The following is a 13,173-nucleotide window of genomic DNA, read 5'->3' as shown; positions in this document are numbered from 1 at the left end:
CTCTAGGGAGACGTTGCAAAAACAAATAATCGTTGGAATTCGCTGGTGTAAGCTTGGAAAAAACTAATGCGAATTTTGGATAAAGTACGGTAGGACACCAGCGGAGAAACGTGCTTTTCGTTTATTTTTCGTATCAGGTTTCGGGATATAACTATCCAGGAACCTGAAGAATAACGAGCCTCGTACCAAGTCATTGAACGCGTTAAAATACCCAAAGCGGTTCGTTACTCGGCGCGATAGGAAACAGACTCGGCGCGCTAATAGAAGCGAAATTTATTTAAACAAACTCGAGACACGCGATACGAAGAAAAAGTAAATCCGAACGAAGGAGACGAAGTCTAAACGGTGGGCAGAGGGGTCAATTCGTCGGCGTACCACTTTTCAGAATGTTTATTGGCCCGTCAAGGTAATAACTGACTCACTCGAGGAACTCGGTGACGTAGTGCCTGGAACATTTCGACCATTCCCAGGGGAAGGTGTTGTCGTCTAGCATCCTGGACATGATGTTGTGCCCGCCCGAGTAGTTCATGTATTCGGAGCATTTCGTGTCGTCGTCGTGCGACATGTTCAGTCTGGAATTCGTAAGATTCGCTGCTTTGAATTGTTTTTTAATATACTAATCGTAACATATTACGTTTCAGGGTACCAGGACGCGCGAGGGGGAATCTAGAGACAGCTTCGAGAGCAGTAAAAAGTTTGCATAATATCGGACGAGGTATGAGAGAAGCTCGACGCGATCCTATGCACGGGAAAGGAACTTCGGAACAAAACATTCCCTACGGGCAACAATATTTATAGAGTGGTCCAGCTGGTACCAGTCGCCTGGACCACCCTGCGTACTAATTCTCGTCCGATATAGTCGTTTATTTACGACAGCTCGAATACTTTCGCCACCCGGAATAGTTTCACTCACACGTGACCGATCTCGTGGGCAATCGTGAACGCAGCAGCCAGTCCATTATCTTGAACTATGGCGCAGGAGGATACCGGGGAGCAGATTCGTCCCAGCTCGGCCAGACCCAACGTGTCGCAGCGCCTTTCCTCGGGATTGTGGCACAGAGTTTCCCTGAAAGCAATTCGCGAAACGCTGCAGAACGATGGCCTAGCGAATCGAGCAGCTTTTTAAAGGATTTCGAACGATGTCCGCGTACCTCGTCAAAAGGAGAGCGATGTCGTGGTGCTCGGGGGATGGTTCGTCCGGATTGTTGTTCTTCTGCCAACGGCAGAACCTTTTGAGCATGTCGGCTGCCGACAATCCTTCCGTTCCAGTGTGTCTGGCTGCAAACACCTCGTCCGTTTGCACGATCTTCATCACCGAGATGCTCACGGGATTGCCAATCGACTGATCTTTGTAGATCCGTGAAACCTGGAAAAAAGAAGAATCGAGATTGAGGAACATCAACGAAATTACTTATTAAATATTTCCTGTTGTTTCTTCGCGCGAAGACTGATCAAGACTGTCCGTGCAATTAAAAACCGACGAAAAGGAGCGCGAAATTAAGCGACGTGATCGAAAAGTAGCATCCAGCACGGTTTATCAGCCGACGAATGGATTCGTTCCGCAGAGATCGGACGACGGGTTTTGGGACGCGAGACACGACGCTAATTAAGAGTCCACTGTGTCTTGGCATTGTTTATGCATGGTTGTCCTTTTTTCTCCGCCTCCTGCCTCTCACCCTGTGCGTGTACTTTTCTTCTCCAGCCTCTCTCCTTCGTATCTCTCCTCGACGCTTCATTAAGACGCGATCGAGTTGGTTTGCAAAAATCATTGTCCACGCTTATTAACTGCTCGTCCGACGAATATGCATCCGTTAATGCGCGAAACGGAAATTAAACCCCACTGACAACTTGTGGGGTCCGCCAGACGCCCCGTACCGATCATAAATTCGAACCGCTCCTTCTGCGAACCAGGAACGATTTGTTTTCGGTGCAGCGCGATAGAGACTTTATACGATCGTTTGGAACGGTCGCTTCCAAACGTTCTCGAAGAGACCCTAATGACAAATGGCAGGTTCAAAATTAGAGAAGAAAAATATACTTCCACGGTTGGTTAAACTCTTCATTCGTAAAAAAGAGATGGGTCGTTCGGTCCACTTTAGAAGACACTTATCGAACGACCCTCCAATTGGGGGCAAAAGACTGGAGTGGGTCTTCCTGGCGATCAGCCAGGTCGAAAACCCCGATGTAGCTGATGTTCCCTTATATTTGGTTTGCTGTCTCGGCAGTAGTCTGATGCAGGGAATTTCGGTGAAGTTGGCGGGCCCTCTCCGGTCAAATCCACTCACCTCACCTCCACGTGGGGCCCCTGGGACCCTGAACCGACTCGATCGGGACAGGGTGCGAAAGAGTGAGTGGTAACACAGTTCCTGAAGAAAGAAGATGCCCTCAAGTTTGTTAATTCGAGGTTCCAAGAGTCTCAGAGGCTGAAGATCGAGAGAAGAAAGAACGTAGGAACGTTTCTCGACTGCCGCGAGTGTCAGGAAATCTTCGTCTGAACGATTAGCCGTGAACAATGAGTCGCAAGGCAGCTTTATTAGATGAAACGAACCGGCCCTAATGCATTCAATTGGAGCAACGCCTCGTCGGGCTGATGTGTCACTCGTACGCGTTTCCCCAACAGTTCGCTCTCGGGAATAGAGTGGTTGCAACAGATTCGCCCGCGTAGAACGGCTATTTGCCCGTAATTGATTGATTAAACGCAAACGCCTTGCACTTCGGACTACGTGGCGCGATTTACCAGGTCAACGCGACGGATTTCCACGCTTTTTTTCACCGTTTTCGTTTCGAAACGATGGTGAATGGTCGATCGGAAGGAAGGACGCACGGAACAGGGATCGTGCTCGAGAATTCTCAAGATCACGTCGTTTCTCTATTGAAATTACATGTTCCTCCGATGTTTCTTAAACGGAAGGTGGTATTCTTTTGTCATTTGGGACTCTCCAAATACAAATTTAACGATTGTACTGGTCTTTTAGAGCCGGGGGGATCGATCGACTGGGATGAAACCGTAAAAAAGGTTCCAGAAGAAGTCTCACTGGACCGGTTAGAGGGATCGACCGAGAAACGCGGCAATTCAATCGTGTCACCGTACGATCGCAATGTCAGACGCGCGCAAAGAGACAAGTTTTTCATTTCCATGGAGGTGGTCATCCATAAGCGACGTAGCTGCGCTCGAGTGCCCGTTCATATCCTGCCCCACACTCTACGATTATGGTTAAATGGGTTATACAGACGGCAAAAATGTTTATTAACGTCCTCGCCGCAAGTTCCCTCCAGTCGCCATTCGTTCGTCGCGTGTCAGCGTAGATAAACTGCCTCCATTTCTTTTTTTCTCTTTTTTTACTGGACACTTCGGACGTCCTGTTCCGGTATCGACGATTTTCATGCATTTTTGCGCAAACAAACCACCGCGAGAGGCCACCGGGAATCCATATACGTAAGGGAAAGTCTGCTAAAACGGGATACTTGGCGCTACCGATTAGAAACGAGCTGTCGTCTCGTTTTAAATCGTGTCAGTGTCTTCTACCGCGGGAGAAAACGCGTCGGGAACAATCGGTGGATATCGCGAACGTTAAAAAGTTCGAACACGGATAGACAAAGGCTCCGTTCGATTCTTTCTCTATCCTCGACGGAACAGGACGTACCTAATTGCGTCACGCATCCTGCGCGACGTCCTCTGCATCCGAAAATACTTCTGTGCACCGTGACTCACGAATAAGCTTCCAGGATCGGAACTTCAGTCTTGTTAAAAACTATGAAAATACATTCGGCGCTATCGAAATCTAATTTGACACAGTTGAAGTATCTAGCTCGTTTGATTTGGGGGGAAAAAATAGGGAGGTCGTAAATCACGACAACAGCGAAGATAGTCGGGGAGGGATTCCTTTGGTTCGAGTTACATCGGACACGTTTCACCCTAAAGAATCACTTAAGCGGTTAATCTCGAAGACCATTACGTTTTACAGCTTCGAGTATCATTACGACCGAGTGATAAGATTACGTGTAGCTACCGCGCTGCATCGCCGGGCCGCGTGCATCGTGCAATACGAGACCACGCGTGCGTTCAACTTGGTCGAACGATTGACCGAGTTTGACAGAAATTTATGCTCGATGCACTTGTCGACCCTCGCGGGACGGTTATCTCGCCGGGGGCATAAAAAAGTCGGCACAATTCGATAGCCCCGGCGCGTCGAAAAGTCGAAACGCGAGCTTCGGTCGCGGAAGAGGCTGTTGCGTAACTCTCGGTGGCGGGAAACTCTCGCGTGGGAAATCGTGGCTCGAAACACCCGCGTCCCGACTTTCTAGAAAAGATTAATGCTCCACCTGACAAGCTCATCGGTTTTTTTTTTGTCTAGCCACTCGGGTAGATCCACTCTGTCATTAAGTCGACTGGGAGGCGATATTTTTTGTGTATAAATTGATCGTTTTAGCGACCACTTGTAACCGAACGTGTTTATTCAGATCTTGTCGCAGGTACTCTTAAAATTGAATTATTGTGATTTAGAAAACACTACCCAGGCGCGTAATTTGACTTGTAAAATATTTCAATGATCTCCGTGGATGAGTATTTGCGCGTGTCAGGAAGTAATACTAGGCGAGTCAGCAATGAATCCTCGCTGCATCTGTTCAAACAAGTTTGGTCATTTATTAACCCTGGCGCAAGTTCTGGTGTTTTCCCTTCGTAATCGATTCCCTGCCGGTCTGCTGAAGCAACAAATCATGCGCAAGGGATCAATATTTGCAGCCAATAATCTGGAATAGAGGAACAAACCTACGTCTAACCCGAAGGAAAACAAATAATTTGGTACGCGTGGTTAAGAAGCTTTGAAGATAATCGAGAGTTCACTGTACCCCGGTGAACAATTTTTCTGAATGGATGTCTCATGACAATAAGGAGACCGCGAAAGTGGACTTGTAAACGACAATGAAAGAATCGTACGGTTAAAGCTACCTATCGAACGGATCACGATGGCCACTCAACTTATCAAACGGCGCTCGACGCTACGTCAAATTAGATTTCATCGATTCGTAAAAAAGTCATGAATATCAAAAGGATGATCGATAGCCAGGAAAGCTGATTGAATCGTCGTATGAATGACGGGCGTGGGCACGTGAAAGTGAGTCCCGGACGCTCCGTGGGATGTTGCCCTCTTCTGAGGTGTGGTCCGAATCGCGTGGGATGTGCAACCGACTGGATGGTAATGACCTGGTTGACAATGACGAGGCTAACCGTCAAATTACATGAATCATTCATTTATCAAGGGACGATCGGATTTCCTTGCCCGTCGTCTTTACCTCTTCCGTCTTCGCTTGGCCCACATAAACCAGCCATCTTCCGGACCCAAAAATCACCATCCACGTCGAGCAACTGGATTCCTCTGCTCTTCAACCGGGGGTGAGTGATTACAAACTTTCCATTTTGAAAGATGTACAGTACAAGTCACACGGAGATCTTCCTCCGATCGTGGTACTAGGAATAGATCGTTTCAGCTCCAGCCAATACATGCGCTATCTTATTTTTGGCATAATCAAATAACAGATGGAGCTGCTACGGTGCAACATTGTTGGCTCAAGATGATCTACCTTGCATATTCACCGATACTTTTAGATTTATGCATTCCGTCCTCGGATTTCATCTTATTTTCAACTCGCACTTTTGATCTCATCGTCGTGGATCGCGCAAGCCTCGAAACGGATTTACCTTTCCGTAGTCTATTTTCCTGGGTCTACTAGGCGCCGCTTGCAAAACCAGACCGACAGGCATAAATTACAGGGTCGCTGTTCGCCAATGGGAAAAGTGTACCGGGTGGTGCACGAAGCCCATTTAGTAGGACACATCCCACGTGCTTAGGCGATCGCGAGCGTTACGCTCTGTTTAAAGATTCCGTACTATCGACGAATTATATAATCGATTACCCTACAATGTACCGTACAACCGGATCGATCTCGCGCCGTGTAAAGTACTGTTTGATTCCAATGCAAATTCCAATTTCTGCAACGAACTGATCGAAATGCAAATGAGCTGGGTTGGTCGTGTACCGCGGGTTCGCGCGTTACAGGGAATTGAAATAACCAACAGCCCGTTAATCGTCCATGCGACACTATCTCTTGTGTTCGATCGATCCAATATCTATGATCGAGTTTGCGTCTCGATACGTCCGTAAAGATAAGAATTCTAACGCTCTGTAAAATCTGTTTTCCACTGCACTTGTATCGTCTCTTTGAACTGTACTTTTCCCCCAAAAGGACTTTAGAGACACTCTTTTGGACCACACGGGAGATTTTGCCACCATAGTCGCGGCCACCAGTCCAATCATCGGTTCCCCGTAGCAGCCATTAACACTAGATTGCCCAAGGATGTCATTTTGACTGCTTTTCAATTTCAATTAGAAAAACAATTATGTATATAATGACACAATTTCTTAGAATTTTCTGACTTTTTGCACAACATATAAATGCGTTTATTAATAATTGTAGTTACCTACCCCCTCCTTCATTTCCGGTATATATATATGTGTTATACCTATATCGCCCAAAAGCAGTCATTTTGACTGCTTGGGAAATTTTAAATAATCAAATGACTCTTATTATTGAATTGAGTAAATTTCTTATATGACCAGATCGACTCTGTATTGTATTTTTTTTCAATTACCAACACATGATAACATACAAGTACATGATAAATTGTCGATTTGGGCTTACCTAACCCAGACCTAACCCAGATCTAATCCAGACCTAACCCAGATCTAATCCAGATCTAATCCAGACCTAACCCAGATCTAATCCAGACCTAACCCAGATCTAATCCAGATCTAATCCAGACCTAACCCAGACCTAATCCAGATCTAACCCAGACATAACTCAGATCTAACTCAGATCTAACCCAGACATAACCCAGACCTAACCCAGACCTATTGATAAATTGCAGTTTCTCAATAAGCTAAAGTAGTACTTGTTATTCGAATCTTTATGCAGTGATACTTGTTCTAACAAGTTGTTTATTTTATTTCTGCGCCCTAAATTCATAATATTATAACATAATATTAAAAATTAATTTTAAACAAATTTCTTTACACATTAGTTAGTCTTTCACGATGCAGTCATTTTGACTGCTTTTGGGCAATATAGGTATATACTAAGTTCCAGTCTTTCTAGTGTTAAACCAATAAGGGTGTGTCGACCGTGGAAAAATTGCCCCCGTGCCTCCAGCCGTGACTCGGTGACACTGTTGCTCGCGAAGTTGGTCAATCTTTTGTCTTCTGTAATTTACAACCGGCAGAGATTCCGACAACGATCTGTTAACGCTCGGTCGCGGCTGCCTACGCTGGAACCTCGACGGTCATAGGCGTTAATTCCGCAATCACCGGGAACGGTTTCGGTTTCCATCGTCGGTTGCTTTACGATATACGCGTTGCATGGAAGCGACCGCTCGCGGAATTGAATTCGAGCTCCAATTCTGAGCGAAATGTCAACGTCGCGTTAAAGGTAGTTAAGGTAGCCAGGTAGATCGTATCGGCACCGCACGATTTATAATACCCAAGGTGCAAGTTGTACTTTCTATTCTTTCGACGATGAATTGTGCGCCGCTCGCGGCCACGCAGGAGCAGAGTCGCCGTTCAAAATTTATGCCCTCGGTATATACGGCTTCTAAATGTCCGCGACGGAATCCGCACCGGTGGTTATCTTAGACCAGAGCGAAACACGGTCCACCTTCGTCGGCAGATTGTATTCCCCTCGACAAGGGACGTCCATTATGTCAACCGGGGGTTCCGCTGCTGAAATTTCGCCCGTAAAGTTCGACTGTACACCGCCGCTAATTAAAGATGATTAATGACCCGCGCCCTTTCGAAGGACAACTCGCGCGAAAACGAAACTATTCATTAATTTCACCCGAGCATGTTACGCCTAAGGACACTTTGCGCCTTCGAGGCTCCAAACGGTCCTTTGGGGATCGTTTTTTTTACGATTCTGAGACTCTAGAACCTCGTTTATAGGTAGAACCTCGTTTATTGCAGGAATTTCGCTCCAATCCGATGCATGGTAGTTCTATCCCCACCACAGACTCCATCTTTAGTTGCTCAGCGACTGTCCTCTCGCCGACACGCAACGATCGAGGCTCCACTGTATCTGTAAATCGTGCATTCTCGTCGTAACAGGCTCTCGAATTATTTAGTCCCCCATGGATCAACGATTCGATTATTTCTGTCAATTTGGCCACGCAACGAATTTTCTGTTGTATTTATTACATTTCGAGGCAGTAATTAAATCAGTGCCACAGGTAGTCGCCACGGGAGACGAGCCACGGATCCCCGAGCCCCTGCGCTACCTTTTCGATAACCGAAATTAACTAGGATCGCGGGAGGAACATTTGCATAATATTTAATGCTCGCGACAGATCCCGCTGGCTTACAAGATCGATCATCCCACGAACACAGCCGCTGCTGTTTCGAGGATCCTCAGCTCTTTTAATCCTGCTCGCCTCGTATCTGCGCTCCTCTCTTTTCCTTCACCGAAACCGTGCTCGGACAAAGTGATACACCCACACGGTCTTTCGTGCTTTGTTTCTTTTTTTTTTTTTTCTTAACGAACGACGGGGCCTATGCCGTGCAATAAATACCGTGTTCTTATACAAGGTGTACCGCGTCGTCGAGTCCGCGCTTCGCCATTTTCCTTATCGGTACGTTCGCGTATATTCCATGATTTACAGCGCGAGGCTAGTTTCGTCGAAACGGTAACAGAATGTCATTTATCGTTCTTCGATTCGTCAACGATCCTCGATAGATTCTCAGTACTGAAAAGATTCTTTTTAAATTCTGCTGTATCGATGATACTCGTGAGGTTCCTCGAAGCTGTAAAGTTTATTTCGTAGGAGATATCGTAGACGCGTTAAGGATAACACCCTGTATAGGAGAGAGGATGCTTACCATGCTCATCAGGACCAAAATGTAGCTGAACAAAGCCTTGCCATGGTACTTCACCATCTTGGCATCGGCCACCACCATGATCTCGATGAAATATTCACGCGGCAAGGCTCGACGCGGTCTCCAAGTCACGAAGGGATCCGATTCCATTTTCGAGTCCTGGCTATCCTCGTCGCTGGCGTCGTTTCGTCTGCGTTCCACGGAGTAGTATCTGCAATTTTTAAACGGTCTGCTCTTAGTCTTTGACACCCGTGAATAATGGTCCTCTCGTTTGATGCCCTTTTCGGAACAATGCCGCGCGCGAGAACGAGTTCGACCGATTTCTTCGTACTTTTCCCAGCTTAAACAACCGTGTTCAATCTGTGGGATGTTTCTCCAGACTCGTGGAAACGTTTTGTATTTTCTGGAACCGTCGTTGTTATTTAAAAAACGTAATAAGTTGTAGATTAGTTCCGAACGGCGGAGCATTTCGAGGCGATTTCGAGGCTTAAGTATTATTAATGGACGTCGAGAAGGACGTTTTGCAAAATATTTTTTTTTTTACCGCTATGTGGGCAGAGAGATATGTATCACCTTTCGTGTCTGTCGTTGTTTCGTAAAAAATTTTGTTGCCTCTCGCGCTCTTCCATGAACCGCTCGTACTCCTCGTCGCCTTGGGAACGATCCAGAGACGTTTTTTCCGTGAGTGATCTGCGCGATCTGCGCTCGTGGGATCGGCCATCGGCGTAAATTTTAATGCCGGACGCATCGTCTAAAATTGGAGTCGGGGTGTCGTCATCTGCACAGAAAAAAAGTAATATACAGTTCGACCGATGTTGCTAGATGTTGCAGAAGGTCTCATTATAAAAGGTAATTTTAATAACTCGGTCATGCACAGGGTTCAGCTCTGTCCCGATAGGAAAAAAGTCGTAGAAGAAACGTTTGTGCGATTCAATGGCCCATACTATCCTGTCATATAATTCATTGTACTTTTCGATACTCTTTGAGAGCGTTTTCCTATACAATTTAACGAAGATATCGAGTAGGAAAGTATTGACGAAGATTTATGCGCTTTCTCGATTAATTCTATCTGGAAAATCTCGGGCATTAGCTCGCAATGAAGTCATCTATGCGAACGGGCGTTCTGCTCGATCTGTCTGAAATGTGACTTCCGTCCCGTCGCGGACGTAAACTATTAATCATTCCCGGGACGAAGCAACGCTCGTTTAAATTGATCGAGTAAAATCCACGGGGCGGGAGTTTACTTTCACGAGATTAATATGATAAATGGAAAAATGTGTCGACAATGGTTATATTGTAACGCGGCGTGTTCGCGGCTCGAACTGTCAAGATTCGAATCGTCGGGAATCGGAATTTTTACACTTTACGTATTTAGACCTCGGCGCACAGGCCAATGGAAAAAGTAGAGGACAAAAATGGTCTTTGTCTCGCGCCACATACGGAGCCAGTTTGAGATCGGGCGCAAAACAAAGCACAACTGTTCTCGATATAGCTGTAAGTATCGCGGAGGAATCGAGGCAATCATTATACGCGTCTAATTGAATGCACAGTTGACACTTTGAGAGAAATCGATACGTTCTGACGGCTTTACGTCCGCGATTCATCTTGATGTCCTTCGCGCCTTTCATGCCTACCTCCTCGATCCTCCATCGATTTTCCTCTCGAGACTCGCGTACATACGTGGCGTGTAAGCGTTATTATCATTCAGAGTTACTCTTATAAACAAATAATATATGAAATGAGCTTCTAACTCTTACATTTCATCACAATTGATTTGATAATTCAATTTTGATGCAACAAAGATCGAATAGCTTGGTAGCTCTAGTCTGAGATTATTAACTTAAGATTATTAGGTTCGAAAGGGATTGCAACCTCGGTGCATTTGAATTGTTGGTATGTTTTTGCAAAAAACGGAGATTCGAATGCAGCAAGTCTCACGTGCGCCAAATGAATCACGGCCGAGCGGTTGCTTAATGATTTCGTTAAATCGATTAGCTTGCATCGATTAAGCATTCATCTGATCGCGGTTGTTTGTGTGTGTGACGGTGCACGCTTGATGGATCTCCGCGGCGAGATTGCGATATCGATAAACAGCAGTGTCTGCTGCTCGCAGCCATGCGATGCGAACCTTTCGATGCCTGAAATCTTTATCTGTTCTATTTGTAAATTGAGCGTTTCCGTTGGAGCCTTGAACGGCGAGCTGCGTTAAAAATTTCCATTAACGTTCAGTGGAAAAATATAATTTAAATAGAACAGAGTTGCTATTTAATTGCACCGAAAAGTTTGCTCGCGTGGGAAGCGCGGAGTAATTATGATCGAAATGGTTAGCAGAGGCGAAGACAGTCGGTTGGAAAGCTGCCATAATAATGTCTATAAATATTGCATAAACGGCTGATTGTCGCTCGAACGAAAGCTGTAACGCGTAACGCGGCAATAATAAGACACGAGGCGTCTCGAACGAATCCGAGTGAAATTACGCTGGAACAACAATATTAAAAAACAATCAGCAGCGTCCGCGACGCGCGAAAGACTACACTGCACCCTTGTGCAGCGCGGTAGGTCTTCGAAGGAATGCACTTTCCTGCAATCGTAATGATAGCTTTATTACTCGCTGTAATTGCCATTATTATGCTCGCGGAGATTACGGACATATTGTTTCGCGACCATAGTTTGGAGAATCTCGAACGCGCAATTCCCATCGGAGACTATTGCAATTCGAATAATTAGAGTATCATTAGTGTCGCAGATCCGACGTTGAAAACCGTTGCCTTCTATTTGCGATTTTTTTTAATCACTTAATGCGGCTAACTAAGTATCGTTCGGGGAGATTGATTGCCTCGCGATCGAAGACATTTGAAAATTCCTCCCCTCCTCTTTGCATCCGGTTCTGAATATAGTTCAACGACCGAAGAAATACATCTTTGATTTAATATTTTCCTCTTTCTTTTTAAATTTCTAGGGACCGATCTAACATTTATAATATGCTTCGGAACGCATACCTTTAGAAACACCACGCACAATATGGAATTGTGTACGTTGGAGATGTGTCTCGATAAGAGAGCGCATGAAAAGCACCGAAGATATTTTGATAGCTCGTTTCCACCCTTCGGTTCTGGCCCGAGAAATCATGTTTCTGTGATCTACTCGTGTTCCTGCCTCTTCCGACATCGGGCCTTTTAACGACCCGTTCCTGGCTGGCCCCATTAGGGAGCGGCTTTTGTCATTCTAATTTCAAGCGTGCATTCCTCGCGAGCATTTTTTGTTTGCTTGAGTTACTCCACTTATACAGGGTGTGGACCGTGACAAGACGAAATAGACCACCACGAGAACGTTTCGATAAAACTTCAATATCTCGATCCTTAAAAAAACTGTGAAAACCGCCTGGTGCAGGTGATAAATAACGAAATGTTCGTACAGTGGGGTAATTGTTCAATGTTTAGCGAGACGGGGCGCGAGGGTTGAGGCATCTAGGAAATAAACTGGCTCCCAGGAGGCTGGCCCCGCGTCTAAGACCGCGTTTCGTCGACGATTATCTATGTTCGTTGCGCGACGCCCACGCGTCGGGGCATTATGCTGCCCTCGGAACAGAAAGCGTCTCTCTAGTGGCGAGATAATGGAAGTTGCGGGTGCGTTCAGCCTATTTGTCGTCCGTTCGTGACTCAGTTGCATGCTCGGTGTTTCCCTTTGCCGTTGGATGGAGGCCGGAGCAGAGGCTGCCGTGCAGCCTTTATCCGCGTTATTGTCACGCGTTCTACGGGGCCTCTAACGTCAGGCGGCCGGTTAACATTCGCGGAAACCGGAGAATAAATCGCGGACGACGTAATCGCGATCGCCGACGGTATTCCGGTTCGAGGAACCGGCGGGAGGATTTAATTGACGCCGGGCTAGCGCGGAATTCCTCGCCTCGTCCTGGCTAGATTTGCATGGAAAACACCAATCGTACCCTCGACGTGTTTTCCAGAATTATTGTCCTTTGCCACCGTCTATTTATGTTGTAAATAAGAAATAATCTTGAACGGTTTATGGAGGGTTGGTACTCGAAGCTCGAACCTCCACGTTCACTAAATAATTCTTAAAAGAGTAACAACTACACAGGTTTTGCAATAGATCGCGTTTAATTGATTTTTAATTGCCAGACTCTCTCGATCGAAACTCTGTAATCAAGTCCCCCTGAAGGTTTATAATTGGAAATTCCATTCGTTTAATAGAAAGTATAGAATTCGAATCGCTGTATATGTATATATGTTGGGTA

At 45.9% G+C, this 13,173-nt stretch overlaps 2 protein-coding genes across 2 annotated transcripts in view; one reads left to right on the top strand and one right to left on the bottom strand.

Annotated features, from left to right (window-relative positions):
• LOC122396876 (A disintegrin and metalloproteinase with thrombospondin motifs gon-1-like) overlaps positions 1 to 13,173 on the bottom strand; it is a 91,316-nt gene that overhangs the window by 10,771 nt on the left and 67,372 nt on the right. The window contains exons 7-11 of the mRNA XM_043395605.1: positions 9,495 to 9,699; positions 8,925 to 9,132; positions 1,152 to 1,366; positions 914 to 1,066; positions 423 to 572 (exon numbers count right to left, since the gene is read on the bottom strand). Coding sequence (XP_043251540.1) covers positions 423 to 572; positions 914 to 1,066; positions 1,152 to 1,366; positions 8,925 to 9,132; positions 9,495 to 9,699 — 931 coding nt within the window. The remainder of the gene's footprint in view (positions 1 to 422; positions 573 to 913; positions 1,067 to 1,151; positions 1,367 to 8,924; positions 9,133 to 9,494; positions 9,700 to 13,173) is intronic.
• LOC122396877 (zinc finger CCCH domain-containing protein 14) overlaps positions 2,141 to 13,173 on the top strand; it is an 87,704-nt gene continuing 76,671 nt past the window's right edge. Inside the window, exons 1-2 of the mRNA XM_043395608.1 lie at positions 2,141 to 2,911; positions 2,976 to 5,395. The gene's annotated coding sequence lies outside the window, so the exon portion shown is untranslated. The remainder of the gene's footprint in view (positions 2,912 to 2,975; positions 5,396 to 13,173) is intronic.

The sequence above is a fragment of the Colletes gigas genome, unplaced genomic scaffold (genome assembly GCF_013123115.1).
Source record: "Colletes gigas isolate AHSC1104 unplaced genomic scaffold, ASM1312311v1 Colletes_gigas_Sc00008, whole genome shotgun sequence".
Taxonomy (NCBI): Eukaryota; Metazoa; Arthropoda; class Insecta; order Hymenoptera; family Colletidae; genus Colletes; species Colletes gigas.
The sequence above is the reverse complement of the archived record's forward strand: the minus strand, read 5'-3'. Positions and strand labels throughout refer to the sequence as shown.